General features: G+C 38.7%; 1 protein-coding gene across 3 annotated transcripts; it reads right to left on the reverse strand.

The window, feature by feature from the left end:
• Window positions 1-749: 749 nt before the first annotated feature.
• Window positions 750-21,971, reverse strand: casp8ap2 (caspase 8 associated protein 2). 3 transcript variants are annotated; one of them, XM_031901507.1, is made up of 10 exons: window positions 21,723-21,971; window positions 19,226-19,310; window positions 19,012-19,080; window positions 18,070-18,167; window positions 17,837-17,911; window positions 17,294-17,409; window positions 13,325-15,624; window positions 8,998-11,587; window positions 7,499-7,598; window positions 750-3,250 (listed from the first exon to the last, which is right to left on the reverse strand). In XM_031901507.1, the coding sequence occupies exons 2-10, from the start codon at window positions 19,284-19,286 to the stop codon at window positions 3,188-3,190; spliced, it is 5,472 nt and encodes a 1,823-aa protein (XP_031757367.1). In that variant the 5' UTR covers window positions 19,287-19,310; window positions 21,723-21,971; the 3' UTR covers window positions 750-3,187.
• Between the last annotated feature and the right edge of the window lie 160 nt (window positions 21,972-22,131).

Here is a 22,131-nt window from a genome sequence, read left to right on the forward strand (position 1 = left end):
AACTGAAAGTCAGCGGTATGTTTTATCATTTTGCGACTGAGTTGTTGTGACTCCTTAAGATTTCCACTTCACTTACAGTTGATGAAGAAAGCGTTAAGGTCCCCATACACGGGCTGGTTGTAGCTGCCGATATCTGTCCCTTGGACCGATTCGGCAGCTTATCGGCCCGTGTAGGGGCAGAAACGAGGGGCCTGGCCGACCGATATATGGCCTGAAACTGGGCAAATATCGATCGGCCAGGTTAGAAAATTCTGTCGGATCGGCGGTGGGGATATCGGGTGAGGGGGATCGCCAAGCGAGCGGCTCTGCCCGTGTATGGGCAGCTTTAGCCTATAATAGTAGTACCATGATAAATGTTACTTTAGTGTGAACCATTCTACTTCCACAGTATTAGATGCTGCACATTCCATGGCTGTGTGGATAGTTATACATATGTGTCAGTAATGGGCTACCCGCAAAAAAAAAAAAAAAAAAAAAAAAATGTAGGTGGGTAGCCTTTGGGATGCGGGCCAGATTGCAAATCTTATCTATACTTTCTTTTTATTTAATTTTTTTTTCTACCCCTGGCCATCTCCGATGATGTCAAATCTGGTTTGCAGACACAGCACTTCCTGTTTAATTGTGGTCAGCAGTCACCAATTTAAAGAAATCTAAGAAAATTAGAACTGTACACAAAGTCAAAGTCTAGAGTACGGTCTACTTTTGTCAGTCACCCTTAGGTAAAAATGTCTTGCAATCAAACACAGAAAGAAAATTGAACAAATACAACTTTATAAAGTATTTTTGTTATTACAACTGTAAGCAAACAGGTTTTTACAAAATAAAGGCTTCCAGTGTTTTTACAGTTAATTAAAAAAAAATTCTCACATTATATACATAAATGTTCACCCAAGAAAAAATAGTAGTGAACCTGTACACATTTACAAACAAAAGGAAAAAGACACATTTACACATGAAATATACATTTACACCACAGTAACAAAACAGGTAAACAGTCTGATAATGCATAGCTTTAAACAGAGAAGGTGCAGCAAATGTTGATGTGAAAAGTAAAGGAAAAAGAACTTTGTATTGATGATGCTCACAGTAAATAACAATTTATTCTAAAGCTTGTGGGTACTAGGGCCACATATCACACATCAGCCTAGTCAACCATGCTCCATGTTAATAAGCTTTCCGTTCTCCCCGATTTCCATAGCACATATAATAAATCATATACTGTATGTCTTGTCATATTGCAGAATTCTACAGAGAGCAGCTGGATTGAATGTCAAAGAGTGAAGGTTACCAGAGCAAACCTCCAGACAAAACGATTTTGTACATTACAGTATGTAGCTTTCTCCCACCCCAATGATGGGAATCAATACAGAAACAAACCATACCTACATTGGTTTCTCTGCTCCCAAAGAATCAAGACTTATGCTCTAAAAAAGTATTTGGAGTATTAACTATAGTAGAGGGTACATTTAATTAGGCAAATATCACTGTTTCACATGTCACCATGCATGCATTCTAAAGTATCCCACCTACCAAAATGTGCAACTTCTAGGTTGTGTGTGGCCTTGTGGGTGACTGAGACATAGCACTCCAGTTGATCAACAGTATATACTGCTTCTTTTAAGAAATTTTCTATAGTATGGTCTTAAGCTCTACAAGCATCAAGATTGGAAGAACTTCTCATCTGGTTGGCTGGTAACAGGTGAGAAATGGCTGATGCCATTTAAATACATATTCACATATTTAAAGATCTAGGTGCCTCCTGGTTTAAATGTTCAAAATGTCAATCCATACATATATATGATTTTGCAGCTTCCTTCACCACCATCCCTGTACGTCCAATATGTCCTTTAATTAGGAAGTTCACCTTAAAATTACCTTTGAGCATGTGGTTGTTGGGGTCAGACACCTAACAAGGCATTTGGGTTGAATGACTGATGGGAGTATGATTAGGGAAAAGCCTGAACAGTAATATAAAAAAAAAAAACAGAACTACAAAATAACCCAGTTCTGGTTACTATAGTCACTAATCTTAAAGGAACTGTTCAGTGTAAAAATTAAACTGGGAAAAATAGATAGACTGAGCAAAATAAAAAAAAATATTTCTAATATAATTAGTTAGCCAAAAATGTAATCTATGAAGGCTGGAGTGAGCAGTTGTCTATCATAATAGCCAGAACACTACTTCCTGCTTTACAGCTCTCTAAGCTGTTACTAGTCAGTTACCAATCAGTGACTTAAGGGAAGAATTCTTTGTGCCACTCTCCTCTACATACCAGCATGGAAAGATACCCAACTTCATAGTCTAAATGCAGTCACTAAAAAATGTAACAGAAAATGAGGCACTGACATAAAAGTGGCAGCATAGTGATGCCAAAAGGCAACCTGGAAACATATAATCTAAGTCCTCCAAATGTTTTCTGCATCATTACAAATTTGTTTCATGTCTCACAGCATAAGACCAAGCCATGCATTGAGATGTTAATAACCCCATAAAGAATATCTTTGCAAACAAACATGTTGTGTTTCCCAGGTGTTGTGCAGCACCCTCTGTATTTCCAAACAGGCAGCTAAGGATCAGCAGCTAGGTCTTTTCTAACCTTACTAGCAATGGCAAAGTAGCATTACATATATGGACCCTAACATGACAAGTACATGAAATTTCTATACTTAGACACAGATCAAGGATAGTAAGGAAACAATACCCTAATGTGAAAAATGGCTTGCTGGCTGTTAAAAAAACATGCAAAATTCATAAGCGCTAATAAGTAAAGAAATCAGTAACATTGGTATGGCTAATTCTTTTATGTAAATAGAAGTTCTGATACCACATTCTTTTATGTATGGTGAATTATGATATTTTGAACCCAAAAAATGTCTGAAGTTTGCCATCATCAGTTAGCATATTGGTTGTTTAATTCCACTATAATAATAAATGAAAAGAAATGGTGGATCAAATGTTTATATCCTTTACTAGAAAAATACCTGATATAATAACAGCATTATATAAATAACCTTGCGATCATGGATAAGAATTCTGGTATTCAGTTCAAATTCTTCACGTTTCATTCCATGCAGTCTGTACTAATTGCCTGCACCATGACTGGAGTTCTGATCCCTTTTAATGTGGATATTCTACATTTCACATCACTTTTAGTTGGTCCACAAAGCAGAACTTCAGTGCACGGTGTCATGTGGCAGAGTATCTGCATTTCTTGAATAGTTTCATCAACTGCCGGAACCTTTCCTCAATCTTAAAAATAAAACAAACAGAGAAGTAGTATTAAACATATGCAGAGAAACTTTCTAAAATTCATAGCATGCTTAGAGCATTCCCTTGAATGGTCTGCAGTATTGCCTGTTTCACAATTTCCATCATCTCCCAGTAACCCTTATAAATACCTTAACAGAGGGGAAAAAAAAAAAAAAAAAGGTTATAACTAATGGAAAGGTGCCTCACATTTGGTACCCGCAGTGATTTACTCACTTAACCGATACCCCAGGACAGTGCTCCTGTTAGCTGAAAAACTACATTGGCTCTGGAAACTTACTGCTTCTTCCTGTCAGGCCCACATGCGCAGTAAAGGCAGAAAGCCAAACTTAAAGCAAAAACCCGGCTTTAATTCCACTGCATTTGTCAGTCTGAGGCCATTGAAGAATGCAGAAGTGAAAGATGATGATTGCTTTGTGGTGCTTGCCCTAGGCCGGTGCAGCTTTTTGCTAACAGGAGCCATTTACTAGATACCTGATAGAGGTATCAGGTAAATGGCATATGGCGCTGGGCATGGACCGAAAATCTGGCAATTCTGGCAAATTCCAAAGGAACTCAGGGAATCAGAATAGAGGATTTTCTTACCTACCGTTAAATCCCTTTCTCGGTGGTCGAAAGGGTAACACAGGGTAAGTATGGTGTTAAGCTCCACCCTCCAGAAGACAGGACATTTTAATACGAATGAGGAGGCATGCCGTTCCACTCCAGCTTTACCCCCACACTGCACCATCTCCTTTCAGTTCGTACCAAAGACCTTATTATAGAACTATATAACTTATAACTAGGCAGAACGTAGTACAGAGGAATATTCCCTGTGACCATTCAGTCTACTTTTCTTTGTTCGGGTGGGAGGCCCAGTGTCCCCCTTCCGAAAAAAGGGATTTAACAGTAGGTAACAAAATCCATGGACAGGAAGGTGGTGCTGTGCGTAGCACTGCCTTGTCCTTGTGGAAGGCCAGGAATGCTGGGTCGCAGGAGAGTGCTCCTAATTCTGATACCTGTTGCGTGGAGGTACCAGGAACGCCCCTTTCCAGGTAAGCCACGCTTCTGGGATGGAATCTAGGAGCTCAAATGTGGGATCAATTAGAGCCTCCAAGACCAAGTTAAGGTCCCATCCTGGTACCTATGAGCGACTGGGAGGAGCCATGTGTGTGACACCCTGTAGAAAGATTCTGATGGAATCGTCTAGAGCCAGTCAGGATTGTAGGAAAACTGAGAGTGCTGACACTTGTACCTTGAGGGAGACAAGCTTCAGGCCTAATTTGAGGCCCCGCTGAAGAAATGAAAGGACTCTTGGAATGTCAAGTTGTAGGAAGGGGAAATTGGAGTCCTTACACCAAGTCCAATAGGATCGCCAAACCATTTGGTATGACTTTGACGAAGTCGGCTTGCTGGCTTTTTGACTTTGACGAAATCGGCTTGCGGGCTTTGAGCATGGTAGCAATGACTTCGTCGGTTAACCATTGTTGCCTCAAGAGCCATCCCATCAAAGCGAAGAGGCCGAAATTGTTAAAGACGATTGGGCCCTGAAGGAGAAGGTCCTTTCTCGGGGGTCAGCCTTACTGGTTGTGTCAACGAGAGTTCCTAGAGGTCTAAGAACCATATTCTTCAAGGCCAATATAGCGCTATGACATCACTGTGATGTTGGATTGCCTGATCTTTTTGAAGACTCGTGGTAGCATGAGGAGTGGGGGAAGATGTATGCCAGGTCAAATTGCCAGTGTTGAGTCATGGCGTCTATTCCTGTTGCTAATGGATCTCTGCAGTGAGCAAAAATTCTGGGTACTTTTCGACTTCGGCCTCCCCAACAGTGTGTCAGATCCAGAAAGGCGTCTGGATGGAGTTCCCACCCAGATCTGACTGCGACTGAGGAAGTCTGCTTTGGTGTTGGATATTCCTGGAATATGGATAGCGGATAGAAGTACTGAGTTGTATTCTGCCCAGTCCAGGACCTGGCGAGCCTCTGATAGAGCTGCTGGACTGCAAGTTCTTCCTTGATAATTGATGTAGGCTACCAAAGTTGCATTGTCGGTTTAAACGCGTATGGATTGTGCCTGTAGCTGCGGGGACCAATGTATGAGGGCTAGAAGTACTGATCAACAGGTAACAGGCCCCGTGTTACCTGTTGAGTACTTTCTTTGAATACTGGAACCTACGGCAGGACTCCATAATGTTTATTGGAAGTTTGGACTCCTCAAGTGACTATACGCCCTGAGCGGAGAGATTCTGCCAAGTCGCCCCCGAGCCCCGTAGACTGGTGCCTGTGGATAGTACTGTCCACATTGTTGATGCCTAGGACCGACCCATCGCCAGTGTGCTTGGTTGCAGCCACCATCTAAGGAGTCCTTTACTGGTTGTGGGAACTGAAAGATCATACTCTCAAGTATGCTTGTCTGGAGAGGGTGCTGGTGGATCTGGGCAAATGGTCTCGATCGGCGATACCATTGTTCTCAGTACCTTCAGTGATTGGTGAATCGTGGGTGTCTGGTAGTGTATTAGTGACCAAGTTTGCTCTCTGATCCATTTCTGTTTGTCTTGTGGAAGGGAGAATAACTGTGCTTCTGTGTCAAATTTGAGGCCCAGAAAGGTCATCCAATGACTGGAATGTGTGTGGGATTTGGACCAATTGATGGTCCACCCAAATTCTTGTATAAGGGAGATTGGAGGTCCATTTGGCCTGGATTTCTTTGTTGGCCTTCAGGAGAAGATTGTCCAAGATAGGGTGTCACCGACACCCCTTGAAGAAATAGAGACTGCACTCATGCAAAATTTCAGCTAGGGAGGTTACCCCATTTATTATCCCAATGTACCACAAAGGATAACCACACTGTGAAAAAAACAAAGCTTAAAACAATAATGAAACCCCATCCCTAATCAGTAGGTGAGTGATTGACAAGATAATTAAGCACCACCAATGCTATTCAGGAACACATTGTGAAAAAGTCCAGCACAAAATGTAAAAAAAAAAAAATTGTGGTTATTCGGAGAGGGAGAGAGGGAGAGGGAGAGAGAGTGAGAGACCTGACCCCTTCCCCCCAGAACATTGATTTTTTTTGTGGTACATTGGCATAATAAATGGGGTAAGCTCCCCAGCTGAAATTTTAGCCTGGAACTTCTTTTCAGGAGCATTCCACTCATCTTGTGTTATGTTAACATAAGCTGGTCGTGAGACAGAAATAGGGCCTAAGACCTGCGCTGCTGTCTATGCTTGTTGGCCAGGGTCTGGGTTGATGTGGAGTATCTCAAGTACTCCCTTGATAATGCCATCAACATAGTGATGGGTGTCTGTCTTTTCCCTCGTCCTCCTTGCCAGAAGTGGTACCTGAGGGTGGGAGTTTGCCATCAGGGTCAACAGGGTCGGAAACAGCTGATGAGCCCTCAGAATGATGTCTGCAACGATCATCCCTCCTCTGCTCACTTACGCTTGGGGTTGGGTTTTTGAGAAAGCCTGGCTATGGCTTTGCCTAGCGAGTCAGCAAGCGAGGGGAGCCCCTGTAGTGATGCCAATGATTGGGAGGGGCTGATGGATCAGCAGAGGGCCCAACCTGTGGCTCTTGGGAGGGGCCCTCCATGGGGAATTCCTTGGTCTGGTCTGTGGTTGGAGTGGGGTTACTACCCAGTGAGGGTGTAGGCCCCTGTTCCCTGAAGCAGGCTCTGCAGATAGGGTCTGCCTCTCCGCCAGAAATTTTGGATTGGCACTTTGAACATGAAAAGTATGTAACCTGTGCTGCTGCAGCACAAGATAAGTGTAAGTTTGTATTACAGAGACTCCGGGGCTCTGGAATCAAGTCAATTTAAGGTCAAGATGGGCAATTCTAGGCCCAAACAAGAAGCTGTAGATCAGTTTAATCTCCTCTGTTGCTCAGCAACACATTCAGGGATCTGAGCAAGCAGGATCTGTGTTAAGACTAAATTGGGCATAGCACAATTGAAAGTTTGAGAGAAAGTGCTTTGATCCATTGTTTCAGAGCAATTATTATATCTATGTGCCTAAATTGCTGTTATCTGACAAATCTGCTCATGAATGTACCATCATAGGAACGTTTTAGGGTGTTTGGGGCAGTTTGTCGCTCGACTTTTTAAAAAGTGGGACATAAGAAATGTTCCTATGGTATAATATAAATTACTCAAAGGCTATACAAAAACAAAGACTCAAAGGAACCCAACTCAACTGTTTGCCAATAGTTGTGCATTACACAAACTAAATACAGAGCTTGCCTGGGAACTTACCTCATGAGGGTGTTTATTCATTTTTGAAGATAAGGAAATAAATGTTTTCTGATCTGCTCCAAGCTGCTGACAGTTAAGGAGAATTAACCGATCTTCATCCCTGTTAACAGTTAAAAACATTATTATAAAGTTATATGAAATTATAGTAAGAAGCAATAAACTAATGTTGCTTTGCAAAATCTAAAAATTAAATTACTGTTGTTGCTCCAGCCTGAAACACTTCTCCATAGGGTGCAGCAAAGGTTAAAAAGGAAAAACAAAATCACTCATTGTGACTCGAGAAGAGCATTCCCGCAGCAGAAACTAAATTGTGAAGCTTTATACAAAAGCACACTTTAAGGAGCACAAGGTTCTGCATATTGCTCCATAATTAGATTTAGATTACAGGATTCCTGCACTTGACGAGACCATGCTGTGAGCAAATGCCCCTTTCTTTTTTTGAGCATAAAAGCCCGGTTCACTGCGAAACAAGAGCTTACAAAAACAACAGCTACAATTAACTGTATAAGTAATAATCAGAATTAAATATAACAAATCTCTTCAACAGATGAATTATCAGTTCATACCCAAACAAATCTCTGTACAGCCACTTCTGACTTAGTTTTATGTCACACAAGCTATAATTTTTCATAAAAGGAAAAATTCCCAAATTACATTCAGTATTGTAAGGACATGTGCATGCGAAACCAGCTTCATGGGCTAGGGAGTAGCTGGATGAAACATAAGGTAACATACAAAAGCACCTACAAATAGATGCGATGAAGAGAGCATGTTGACTCACTTAAGGCACTTGCATCCAAACATGTTACTACATTTATAACTGGTTGCCAATGCTGGGAAACCCTGGAGCTACTGCCACACTGGACACAGGTGGTAGCTACAGGTTACCCCCAGTAGCTGCACCAGCAGGCACACCAGACTTCCTCGAATACAATCTACATTTGAAAATGCTCAGGAAAGGAAACAATCTGCACTCGGATATGCACAATTGAGTGCACCAGCAATTAGGCTGGAATTATGGGAAAAAAACACTGCATTAAATGTTAAACATGGCAATTTGCATATTTCAAAATGCACGTGTTGTAAACGACCAATGAAGAGTGGGATAAGGCACCTGAGAACTACCCAAATATTTGCATTTATCTATAGGCTCAGACAAATGTTTCGGTCCCTCTTGGGACCTTTATCAAGTAACATCACAATTTGTATAGACTCATTATTTTACTCATGTGCAATCCAACGTTTTGGTCCCTCTTGGGACCTCTTGCCTCTTAAATTCGTATTTTTCACTTGCACAATGTCCTTGGTAAAGGTCCTAAGCAGGACTGAAATGTTGGATTGCACGATGAATAAAAGATGATATTGATGTGACCTGGTGTGCTGGTCCTTCTTAAAAAGGTATTTACATGGTTTGACCTAGAACCCGCTTATTGCACTGGTTTAGAGTGTGGGCACACAATTTGACTTTATATATAGTGGATTTTACCTAAGTTGCTTACCTGGACCAAGTCACAACAACTTCTCCTTTCTTTTTTATTACATTCTTTGCAGATATGCAATTTGAAGAGTCCTTTGGTGATGAGCTTAACTGAAGAGTGCCATCGCTGACAGACCTTTTGTGCTTTTTTTGAGACTTTTCCTTTGACAAAGTATCGCTTTTTTCTTTCCCATGTTCCTTTGCATTTTTTTCTTTAGTTTCAGGGTTGAGACATTGCACTTGTCTCCTTTTTGCCAGTGGTTCCTCTTTTAATCCCTTTTTTCGTTTCCTGTCCTGATCTTTATCATTCCAGTTGACTTGTGCAATGCTTTCAAAAGACTCCTCCTTACAGCTTATAGAGCCTTTGCTTACCTGCTCAGAGGATAAATTGCTTTTTTCACAATCCTTTTTGCCTTTTACTGAATGAAAAAGTTGATCCATGTTTGAATAAGATGTTGACACAAAATTAGAGTCTTTACTTGGACTAAGGGGTTTGGGGGGTTTAAACAACGACACAGTTATTTCATGCTCATCTTTTTGCGGCAACAGTTTTAAGTCTACTGCTTTATTATTTTCAATTTTATGAGGACTATTCTCCCCATGAGGTTCATGCTCTTCAAAATTTACATTTTTTAAGTGATCAGCAAGGTCTTTAACATCTGCATTTGTTGATTGTGGTGGGAGGTGTGAAAAATTTTCAGTTACAGGGTATTCAGAATTAGGAGATGAAGTTGAGGCTGCCCTTCTTATCTTTACAATGAAGTGATCATTTGACTTCTCCATGATAACAGCTTGCATGGGTTCACTTGGAAGGCACTGGAAACTGGATGTGTCACTTGTATTTTCCAAAGAACTATTTGAGTTATCAGAATCCAGTGTTAAATGTATATCTTGTTCTGCAACATCTTCTTCTTCTAGCAGAGCACTATCACTATAATGTGCACTAATAACTTCTTCTGAAACATATTCAGGTGCAGCCCCCAGTCTGAGGAAGCTTAAATGAGAATCAGATTTCAATGGAGATGGCACAGTTAATGATACTGCAAGATCCTCCATTAGTATAGATGAATAGGATTTTGGTTTTTCATCAAGGCTCTTGCCAGAGGAGGAAGTAAAAGGAATCTCTAGCATGCAGCTCTCATCTAAGGCATCTGGGTTAACAACCATCTCAAGCGTTGAAAATGAACTGGATTGCACAGGAGAATGTGGAGGCCAGGACACAGAAGAAGGCAGTTGCAAAGAAGTTTTTAATGGTGTATTTTCATTATTCAAGGACATTTTCTGGCTAGAAATATTCGTTTTTTCTGGTGTTTTAAGCACCCATGGTTGTTCTCCTGAAGTCTTCGTTTGCTCCAAAGCTTCTAAATCATTTAGCAAATTTTTAAAGATGTCACCCATATGGTCATCACTTACCAAATTAAAAGATAAGCCTGAATTGTCAGGCTTGAGTTTCTGGCTTTCACAAGACCCTGCTAATGCTGGTTTTATATTTTTTTCAATCAAAATTTTACTTTTTGGGACGGATTCAACGTCAACAGGTCTTTTTACTGGTTCTCTGGAGGGACTGTCTTTTTTACTTACACTATTCCTACCTGTTTTATTATTCTGGTCTTTAATGTTGGAAACTTGTGCTTTGCATTGGCTTTCTAAAGGATCTTTTTTTAAGTTTGGATCAGAAATTGGTGCACTTTTATGCTTTTCTTGCCTACTTTTCTTAATTTTTGAACCTCTGATACGAACAGATGATGAAATATTATTCTGAATCCTGTTTTTATCATTAATACTTTCTAACTCGGCTTTGTCACACAATTTGGTTAGCATTATTTTGAGTGTTTCGAACAAGGAATCCAACTGGTCATCCACAAAATTCCAGAGCTTTTTTTTCATATCTAATAGATGTTGTTCAAAAATACGATCCACAATCCCATTCTTTTTCAGCTTTTTCATTTTATTATCTATGTATTTACATAGTTTTTTTTGCAAACTGCTTGGCAACGAACACAGTGCAGTCCAATTAACTTTTTTTACCAGTGTTATAAAGTAAGATGTTCCAACTTCTATTACCTTATGGTACTGGCGCACTGTAAATTGCATTTTAAACTTCATGTATTTTTTTCTAATATGCTTTCGAATTGCACGTAGCATCTGTAAAACATCTTGTACAGAAGATGGCTGGTCGGTTTTCATAATTTCTTCAAGACAGTTGTCAGGATTTATCTTTCTTTCTTTCTTATTAGGCTGTTTAAGTAAATGTATTTTTAAATCAGATTTACATTTTCCCTTCGACTTAGTTGCACTTTGTTTTCGCGGGGATATCATTCCATTTGGTTTTCTCAATGATGTGTCTTCTCTTTGGAAATTTGCTGAATCTTCATTAATATTCATTTGGACTACAGAACTTTGCTTTGGGCTAGGAGTGGTGTGGGGTGCTTGCACACATGTAACTTCCTCCACATCACTTAAAATCTCGCCTTCTTCCATGTCATCTGAAGAAATAATAATGGGTGAACACTTTCCAGAACTTGGGTCATTCTTTAGAGCTGGCTGAAAATTTTCCTTATTTAGCTCTTTTGACAAATGAGCACTGGTGCTTCCATTAGCATAGTAGAACTCTAGTTTAGAAAGATGTAAATGGGGAGGAAAAGAAAAACATGTTAAGTATGCTTTTAAAACTCTGTACTATGAAGAGTTAATTAAATAGTGCAATACATGATATAATATGCAGAATGATCAGGGGAAGTTCACCTTAAAATTCCATTTTAGTATGTTATATGCAGGTACATTTTTTGTTGTGTGGCTCATTTAGAATTCTGGTTGGTAGAGTAACTACTTTTTCAAAAGTTGTAGGTCTATCTAACATACTACATGTTTAAAGGTGAACTCCCTTTTATACCGGCTTTCAAATTTGGTTTTGCCCATAGAATTCAATGTTCCTCATATCACAATCTCCACTGGGAGAAACATAGTAAGCACATGGAAGTACAGAAAAACTCCAAGGTCAGCTTCACTTTTAAATACTGTACTTCATATGAGGGCATATGCTTATAGCATTAAGGCCAGGGACAACTTGCTGTAACATGCTATATCAGAACATCACATAAAATAGTTCTATGTCCCATTAGCTGCAGCTGGCTGCAGGTCAGCAAAGTGTCAAAAAGCAGGAAGGTGTTTGATAAAGGAAGCTCTAGTGAGCAGAATTAAGAGAGGTTAGGCTTGAGGGGACAGTAACTTCAAGCTTGAGGCTTGATAAAGGGCTGGAGTGAAGCCCGAAACGTTGCCTTTGGCACTTGAGTAAAGATTCACATTTTTCAAAACAACCGGAGTGCTGCTGTTTTCTTCATTTTTGTATTTATCTGCCCGGGCAGTGGGTGCAGCATGCACCTGGGGCTGCAAGAGGCTATTTTCACTGTGTAAGCACATGTTAACTGATTCTACCTGTTCTAGAGTATGCTCCTTCAACTAACCTTATTAAGCATTTTTCCACTTTTCTGCCTCCACAGGAGGTCTTACTACTGGGCCCAAAGAAACTCTCAAAATAACATTTAGTGATGCATGCCTTAAAACGACAGACACGGCTGCTACATAAGATTAAGTTTACAACTGGTTTTTTTTCCCCACACTGAGAACTCAAGGTTTGGGATGTATTACCTGGAATGCTTGAAACCATGGGTTTTCCCATAAATTGGATCACCCTACCATAAAGTTTACTTAAAAAAAATGTAACATTTAATAAAACTGGATTGTTTTGCCAACAGTATAGATGTATGCAGGTTTAATCAAAGACAAGTTCCTGTTCTATTATTACAGAAAACCCCTAATCTATTATATATCATATATAAGTAAAATTATTATATATATATATATATATATATATATATATATATATATATATATATATATATATATATATATATACATACATACATTTTTTTATAAAAACAATTTTGGGGAAAAAGCTTGGGATTACATCCGTGCTTTCTGAATAGAAGGTATTCAGATAAGGGATCCCATACCTGTACTTTAAAGCATTACCATCTCAAGCTTGCAAAACTACCTCATCCCCACAATCTACTTTATAATTCAAGTCAATCAATCATTAAGGATGCATATTGATTATATATGGGGTTACTGTTTGCAATTATCTAAAGGACGTGATCCTTAAGACAAAAAATAATGTACTAATAATGCAAGCAGTACAGTACAAGTAAGACTTTGTGTTTGCCAAAACTATATAAAATACTTCCTCTAAACAATTTCAACCAGTGACTTAAAACACAAAAGCTAAAGCCTAGCTAGAAGGTCATACTTCCATAGTATGAGAAGAAAAGAATAGACTATATTGTTAGTACCTTTATTTAACATTCTCACTACAGAAGCCTTGGCTGTATAATCATTTCTATGCAGTTTCTCTATTGGCTTCATTGGACTTTTAAGCGGGCTGATGATTTTTGGAACACGTCTTATAAAATGTAAGTCAATATTCATTACAGAGTCGTCATCATCATGGAAACACTGCTTAGACTCAATTTCTTTAGTGCTTATTTCTACAAGATCAGAATTTGATGATTCACATATACCTTTTGCTGGTTCAGTTACATTTTTCAAAAAGTTGGTATTATGTTCAGACTCTTTATTCAACTGTTTTGATGGACTCAAGTTCTCCTGGCAAAATCCTGTTTGTGCAACACTATCTTCATCTACATTATCTGAAAAAGGACTCTCACTGCCACTGCATTTGTCAAGCTCTATGTAGGAATCCAGGTCTATAACCTGTGAGACGTCAACAACACTTGTTTCCATATCATCAGAATGAAGTATATGCAGCTCATTATTTTCATCAGCCTTTTCTGGATTAGCCACTGAAAGCACTGCATTGGAGGGTGCTGAATTAGTTTCTTCAATTGGTTGGTTTTGCTGAGTACATATCATTTCATCCACAACTTGCTTAGCTTGGCATGTCTTATTTTCCATATTTATGTTAGACTTTGTCACTTGTTTTATTGGTGGATCATTTGTTACAATAATTGGTCCAGCATTGCTTTTCCGAGATGACTCAGATTTCACTTCATTTATACTCTGTAAAGACTCACACACTTGTGGCATTGGCTCAGGATTGTTCATTTCACTGATGCCACATTTCACATCACACAGTTCTAAGGGCAGTTTGTTTGTATTAGAATCAGAGAGTGACTTCTTAGCAGGAGAGAGGGTGAGATTAAGAGTTTCCATATATGACAGCTTAAGATCCCTTACCGTGCTGGTTTCCTTTTCATTTGGATCTACCACCTGTTTTTCAGTATTCAAAGGTTTGCACTGATTATCTGTTTTACAGAGACTTTTTACTTCACTACTTTGCTTATCTGAAGATAACTCTTTCAGTTTTCCCTCATCTGTAAATTCTTTATATTCTTTTCGGTCACGATGACTTCCCTCTTTTTCTTTGCTCCCTTTGCTTTCATCTTTTTTATCCCTACTCGATTTCACACTTTTGCGGTTCAGTAAGTGCTGGTCTTCTTTCTTTGATGACATCTTATGTTCATTTTTACTGCCGCTAATTAATTTGGAATCTCTGTACCCAGATTTTGAATCTTTATTATAGTCAGAAGAATGCTTCTCTCTTCTGCTTGTATCACTGCTCCTTCTGTGATCATTTAATTCAGTCTTTACTTTATAAGAACCCTCATCCTTTAGGTGAGAAGCTCTCTGTGATCGCCTTGGTGGATCTTCTTTTTCAGTTGGCCTGCTCCTATGTTCTGAGCCTTTACCTTTGTCATAATCTTTAGAGTCCCTTCGGCTGTAAGATTCATAAGGCTTTCGAAGTTTCTCCTTTGTACGAGGATCTTCCTTTGACTGTGCCCTGTCTCTCATAGAGCATGCTTTATCATGAGAAGCTGAGGAAAGTGATTTTCTATTTCTTTCATTAAGTAAATCAAACTTTGTAGCCTGGTTTTCTAGCCCACTGTCCATTGTTACACTGTTTGAAGTAGGTCCATTTTCTTTTAGTTCAACAATTTTCTTTTCACTTGCTGAACTGCTGCTACTACTTTTACACTCCTCCTTCCTCTGCTTTCGCTCACTGTCTTTAGACTGACATTCAACATTTCTTTCCTTTCTTCCTTTTGCTGCATCTTGGTTTAAATATCCTTCTGTACATTTTTTTTCTAAATCGGTCTCGGAAATTTTAAAAAGCTTAGCACATGAGGGTTTTGAACTGCCTGAAGAGTTCTTGCCCCCAGCATTTAACTCCTTTTCTGTAGTCTGATAACTCAAGTGAGTTGAATCATTTCTTTTAGGGTGGACTGTATGCTTTTGCAATTCAGATTTTCCACAGCTATCCATATTTTTTGGTTGTATTTCTAAATCGGTCTCTGAAATTTTAAAAAGCTTAGCACATGAGGGTTTTGAACTGCCTGAAGAATTCTTGCCCCCAGCATTTAAGTCCTTTTCTGTAGGCTGATAATTCGATTGAGTTGAATCATTTCTTTTAGGGTGGACTGTATGCTTTTGCAATTCAGATTTTCCACAGCTGTCCATATTTTTTGGTTGTGTTCTATTCGATCTGCTTTCCAAGTGGCAGCTGGTTTTGTTAGGTTCTGATAAAGGCACAGGAATGTGTTTATTGACACGAGGGTTCACAGAAGAAAACAACCTGGGAAGAGGAAAAAGTGGGAGAATCATTAGCAGGCATTTCATTTTGTAAGAGACACACAAGAGTTATATGACTATTGTCCTCATCAGAAAAAGCGATTAAGAAAAATATTTGAACAAGACTCATTAACAATCAGATAGCCAAAACACTTCATTTTAACTGCAATCATAGCAGTGAAACAAGAACTTGTGGAAACCTGGTCTTGCAAACCTAACTTCCTTGGCAGTACAGGCATTTTACAGGGAAAAAAGAAACCTTTTAAAAATTAGAATTATTTGCTTATAATGAAGTCTATGGGAGATGGCCTTTCCGTAATTCGTAACTTTCTGGAGAACGGGTTTCCGGATAAGGGATCCTATACCTGTAGGAGTAGTAGTTTTGTTTTTTCTTAGAATATTTTGTTAAATTATATGAAAAAGGTGCTAATATTTTTGGCAATGACTGCAGAAAGTACCTTATGTTGTGGCACATTTTATTTGGCAGTAAGGCTCAGCAACTTCAAACATACATGCCAAGTGAGGAACATTGTAGGAACATTAACTTGCATTACTGTTTGACTACAATGTTATTGCACACTCTTTATATGTATGCAAGCTAATCGATAACAGCATATATGGCCATTGCTTAAAGGAATACTGTTATGGGAGTTGGAGTGATATCATCAGTACTGTGCGTATTTTCTACGACTTTTTTGTATAGTCGCACAACCTGTATTTTGCGACAAAATTTGTGCGACAAAATCGTAGTGTCACAACGAGTACAAAAGTTTCAGACCCATTCAAGCTTTGGTATCATGACTTTCCTTGGGCCAGGTTGGAGCTGCAGAGTGCCATTGAGTCCTATGGGAGGCTTCCAAAATCATGCACAGATGGATCAAAGTCGGAAAGGTTTTCCTGCCGTTTATGATTGTTCGGATAAAAATTGTGCGACTTTCGGATCGCCAATACGATATTATCGTGACAAATACGGTTTTTTGTAAGCATTTTCGTGATATTTGCGATCATCAGAAATTATCGTATTTAATCCGAAATTTTCCCAATTGGGGATTCAAACTCCTACTTTGATGAATAGACCCCTAAATGTCAAAGGGTTTTTGTGTCAGCTAGCGGTGAAGCAACCCTTAACTTAAGCCCACATTCCTCACAGCCTGTGAGATATTCATTGGATTATGATGCATTACAACTGTACACCCATAATCTTAAAAATACTACTAATTTATACAAGTTAACAGTAAACCATTCCACCCCTTACAACAAGGGAAACATTAAAGTTCCACAAGAAACTCTGTGCATACGTCAACAAAACTAAGTAGTCATGAAACACTTTACTGTTGTATTATGAAGCACTCATATTCCAGAATCAATACATATATTACTTGACTCCTAGGTGTTTTGCAAATACTTTTCCATCACAAACCTGCAATAGCCATTAATACTGCTGAATAAAGCATCAACTCCGGTAAGGACAGCAGTAAGCTCTAATAAAAAACCCTCCTCCCCTGCAACTGCCACTATTCGTATGCGTTAACCATGTATAAATCCCATCTATTGTACAATGTTGCAGAATATGTTGGTGCTTAATATACGTTAAGATTATAATAAATGGCATGCAAAATTACACATGTAATTCATGTAAAAAACAAACCTGCCTTAACTCAGTAAACAATTACCTCTGATTGAGTCTGTTGATCTCATCCTCTTTGCGATTAATTTCTACTCTCGCAGTCTTGATGACCGCAGAAATATTCTTTTTCAGACACTGATTCTCATTTTGCAAGGTTGTGTTCTAGCATTAGTAGAAGAAAGAACAATTGGTACACTTTAAATGGTTAATCATAACAATTATACAACAAAGCTATTCCTTAAAGTGCCCGTACTAGTGATGTGTGGTTCAGAAAAAACTTGACCCACACCTGACCCTAACATGAAAAATGTTGCCATGGTAAGACCCGCACCAAACCTCTCTCTTTCCACGCTATGTTCTACTTCTGAGCACACCTTAGGATCCAAGAGGAGGAGTGTACTTTCCCAGTCTGACCTGCACCCATACCGAACCAGCAATGGTAACCCAAATTTCAATCTTACCCCGCCTGAGCTAAGGGTAAACCTTCGATCAACCTGCACTAGACCATACACTGAAAGATTCAAGTATTATGGAATCATTTTTAATACTGTTTAATTTGTATGTGATAAATAAGGAGTTTATAAAATACCTGAGTCTGCATTTCTTTGAGTCTGTTAACAAGTTCTTTCATTTGTTTCTGACACTTCTCATATTCAGCATGCAACTGGGAAAACAAAATATTGCTCAAGAGCAAGAAAAAAAAAATACACACCTACACACATTTTAAAAACAGATAAAAAGGAACTAGGTCAGTTAAAAATAAATTATGAAATAATTAAAAATATAAATAAAAAATATGAACATGTTAGGGTATGCACATACGTCATTGAATGAGGCTTCTTTAGCTGTTACTTCTTCTGTCAGGATTTCCTCATACAGATCCAAACAATCCTTTGTTGGAGTGGAGAGTACAGGAGGCTCTGCTAAAACCATGAAAAAGGTTTCTTTTTCAAAAAATATAAACATTCTATGGTATATATATATGGCTGTTCATGTATTTTTCAATATATAATTGATTGTTTGCTATATATTATATATATATATATATATATATATAAATAAATAAATAAATAAATAATCTGGGAAAGTACAGTCTCAAGATTTATTTAAAGCAAAAATATCCAAGGACGGAACCGCACTCACAGGGCTTAGGTGCAAAAATAGATCTTTTATTGAACAAAACAAAAACAGTTTATACAATGCAGGTTCACCGTCTATTAACCTTCAATAGTTCACTAGACATTATTTTACTTCTCTCATTTGTGTCGAAGGATTGCAGAGACATTGTTTCCTGTTGCTACAATTAAAATCTATTACTAACTTTAGGCTAGAACTGCAGATTATCCCTGACTGCTTCGACAGAGTCTTCCTTATGATCACTCATAGCATTTCATTTTGTGTTGCATAAACTTCTTGGTAAAAAGTATGCAGGGTCCTAAGTGTTTGAAGAGACAGCCCTTAGGCTTGTAGCCTGAACAATTCAAAAAGTTACAGTATATTATTCTCCCTAAAAAGATGGTACTTATCCCACCTGAAAGCCAATTCCCTTTCACTGGAACGGGAAGCATGCTGCTGGTGACATAACTTGATAATGAAGACATCATTGTTTGTCCGATGTGTGACTCAGCAGCACTACTAAGAAGTCCTATTCTGAATCTGAACAGTGAGTAACTGTTGACAGAAAACTCCTCTTAATAACTGATTTTCACCTTTAGAAGACTGCAGCAATTGGAAACTACAATAATGAAAACAAAAAAAACGTACCTGGTATACTTGAAATATCCAGTCCATCATATATATCAACAGAACTGGTATCACTTTTAGCAGGAGAATCTGTAAGAAGTACAATGACATTTGACAATTCAAAACAAATCAGCATTCAGTTTTACATTACACAGCTATAGCTCTGAAAGCCTCTCACAAAGTACCCAGTATTTTAATTGGTTTAATCAGTTAATTGTAATTTCAGAAAATTTACCATATACATCTTGAAAATACACCATATTAAGGTCTTCTTCTGTAGCATTTTTGTCTGTCATTTTGATGTTTTAAGGGAGTTCTATCTGTGGAAGACAAAAAATATATGTATATTAAATATATACACATAAATTCAAATATAGCATGCATAAGTCATTATAACATTATAAATCCATAGCTTTAGGGGCTCGGAGAAGATCAGTGGTTATGTTGGTCATGGTGGCTTGATGGTAGAGCAAGTCTCCCATATGCAAAGTACAGTATTCAATTATACTTTAGTTCATGGAGGATCATGCATAAGGATCATGTTGCCCTCTACTACAAGTATTGCTGGGCAGCTTAAGGGACACTTTTCTGCAGAAATGATCTTGTGCTGAATTTCCAAGTAATACTGACACCTTCCTATTTGTATCATTTTGCCAGGTCTAGACAAGTATGTTAAGTGGTATAAAGTCTGTCTTTATATTAGAAATATGGATAGTAACAAATTACCTAGCGTGATTTAAAACTGTAACATTCTAATATGGGGCAAAAACACATAAAACCTACATATAATCCATAGATAAATGTATACAAACATTATAAATACAATATAGTATGAATATGCGATATAGACACACATTTACAACTATTAACCAAAACATAGTACTAAAATCTGTGCCTGTGTATATTTATAATTAAGTATTTGTATATTTATGAAGACAATGACCAGCCAGGAAATAATTGTTTAAAGGACAATGAAAGGTTAATATAAATTAAAAGTCTAAAGTAATTATTTTTAAGTACATACTGCATATCTAAATTCCCAGATCCCTGCTTGCTTCTCTGAGATATGGTGCTGGCAGCCTACAGCAGTGTAAGACTACAGTGACATCACTGAAATCTCTCTGTCCTTCCTGTAGGTGCCAGCGGCAGCCTTCCTATTCTATGAGCATGTGTGTAACTTGATCCTGTCTCCTGTTCTGAGCAACACATGCCCACCAGCCAATCAGAAGCGGATCTGGGAGAGGGGGGAGGGAATGAAACACATGTGCAGTATGAAGCAAGGAGGGAAAGGAAGGGAGAATACCTTTTTAGAGATGGCTGCCTGTTCTAGAAAATGTGAAGTAAGTGTGACTGAGTAAATATTTGATTAGGTGAGCCAAAAGTGTGGCGTTTTTACTAAACAATAGGAGGACTATTGGGCAGTATGCTTTTTAAGTTTTCACTGGCATTCTCCTTAAAACACTTTTTAAAGTGAAAGCATATCTGGCAAAAAGTTATGAATACCCAAAGCACTTTGTTCAGGCTGTAAGAAGTCACTGGGATCTCAGGTGTGGAACCTAGCGACTATGGGCAGAAAGAAGGCAAGGTTCTCAGGCTTGAACAACATTGAACATTTATATAGCTTGGATAAAAGGACTTGATACAAAAGAAAGTGTTTTTATTGAAAAAATTCCAACGTTTCGAGCACAATCAGTGTTCTTTGTGGCACTCTATTATATTTTTGTTTTTGACCTGCACCAAGAGCATTTGAACTTGTATAGGGTGTGCTCCTCCCTGTGTAAATATATATATATATATATATATATATATATATATATATATATATATATATATATATATATATCCAGCAAACCATTTCACAGCAAAAAAAAAAAAACATGCTTTCCTAATAAAACAGAATGTTAGTTGATGTACATTAAGCATAGGAACTGTTTGTATACACAACATATGTATTATTTCTATTATACATTAAGTTGAGAGGCCTTCTAGCTTTGTATATATCAAGTCTTAAATTTCTTATTTTATTTAAAAGAAAACTCTCTATGAGGGAAATTTTAGGGGTATATTTATGATGCTGTGTAAACACTGGAGTGAAGCATTACAGGTGATGTTGCCCAGGGCAACCAATCAGCAATTAGATTTCAGCAGTTAGAAAACCAAAGCAAAGCATCTGATTGGCTGCTATGACCAATCACCGGTCATGTTTTACTCCACTTTTATACAGCATGATAAATATACCCCTAATTAGGGTATAAGAAACAATACAGAATGACAGGGAAACAGAAGGGAAACACACCGAAAACAGAAGAGATTATCTTGCACAGACTCTTCTGCAGGAAATAACAGAACCCCAGGCAGAACAGAAACACTTACTAAAGCCCAAGCTCCTCTCATGGCTGATGCAGAACACCAACAATTCAGAGGCGGAGATAACCGACTACAAATTAATGGGCTGCAAACTATAAATAAATATCCAGAGCCAGTAACTAGAAGGTGAGCAATTGTACATTCCGAGGGCCAACTCTATGGAACCCGTATATTTGATGTGTACACTGTACCAGAACACTGAAATATTTTGGATCACAAAGAAATGGCATAGTCAAGAAGAAGTACAGTTGTATCCCTGCCTGACAGCATGGGCCGGATACAGTAGGTGCCTGTGCAAGTGTAATATGGGGACAGGACGCGCACAGGGGCGAGCGATATCAATAACACGGTGTCCCTCGGCTGACCTTTTTCATCCAAATCTTCGCTAGTCTCGTTCCTTCAGATCCCGAAGCTACCTGCGATAACCACTCACTAGTTTCTCCGGGAACCCGCCTTCGTCCAGCGGCCCCAGGCCAGCCTGGCGCACTTAGGCCATGGTATCCCAGAGCCTCTCCGCGGCCCCGCAGCCAATCAGTTGTCGAGGGATGACGTTTTTGCTAACGTCATCTTTCTCCGCCCACAAACCTAGACTGGTTTGGCGCGAAGACTTGTGTGCTGCAGAGAATGAACTCTGAGCTGGGGGCGGTGTGTAAGGAACCTAATAACAAGACTCTGACACTGTTCTGTATTGCCCATAGCTCTTTTTGTGCCCTGCTCTTGTATTCTACCCGGGAGACTCCCGGCTCCGAAATAATTGCTTTTAATAAAAGGGAG

The sequence above is a fragment of the Xenopus tropicalis genome, chromosome 5, assembly GCF_000004195.4.
Source record: "Xenopus tropicalis strain Nigerian chromosome 5, UCB_Xtro_10.0, whole genome shotgun sequence".
Taxonomy (NCBI): Eukaryota; Metazoa; Chordata; class Amphibia; order Anura; family Pipidae; genus Xenopus; species Xenopus tropicalis.

Excerpts from the sequence above, each read along its gene's own strand:
- casp8ap2 (XM_031901507.1), bottom strand. The coding sequence starts at position 19,286 with ATGACAGACAAAAATGCTACAGAAGAAGACCTTAATATGGTGTATTTT. Across the intron at positions 19,081-19,225 it reads GTATTTTCAAGATGTATATG|ATTCTCCTGCTAAAAGTGAT; the intron begins GTAAATTTTCTG and ends TACTTCTTACAG. Across the intron at positions 17,410-17,836 it reads TCAAAGAAATGCAGACTCAG|AACACAACCTTGCAAAATGA; the intron begins GTATTTTATAAA and ends TACTAATGCTAG.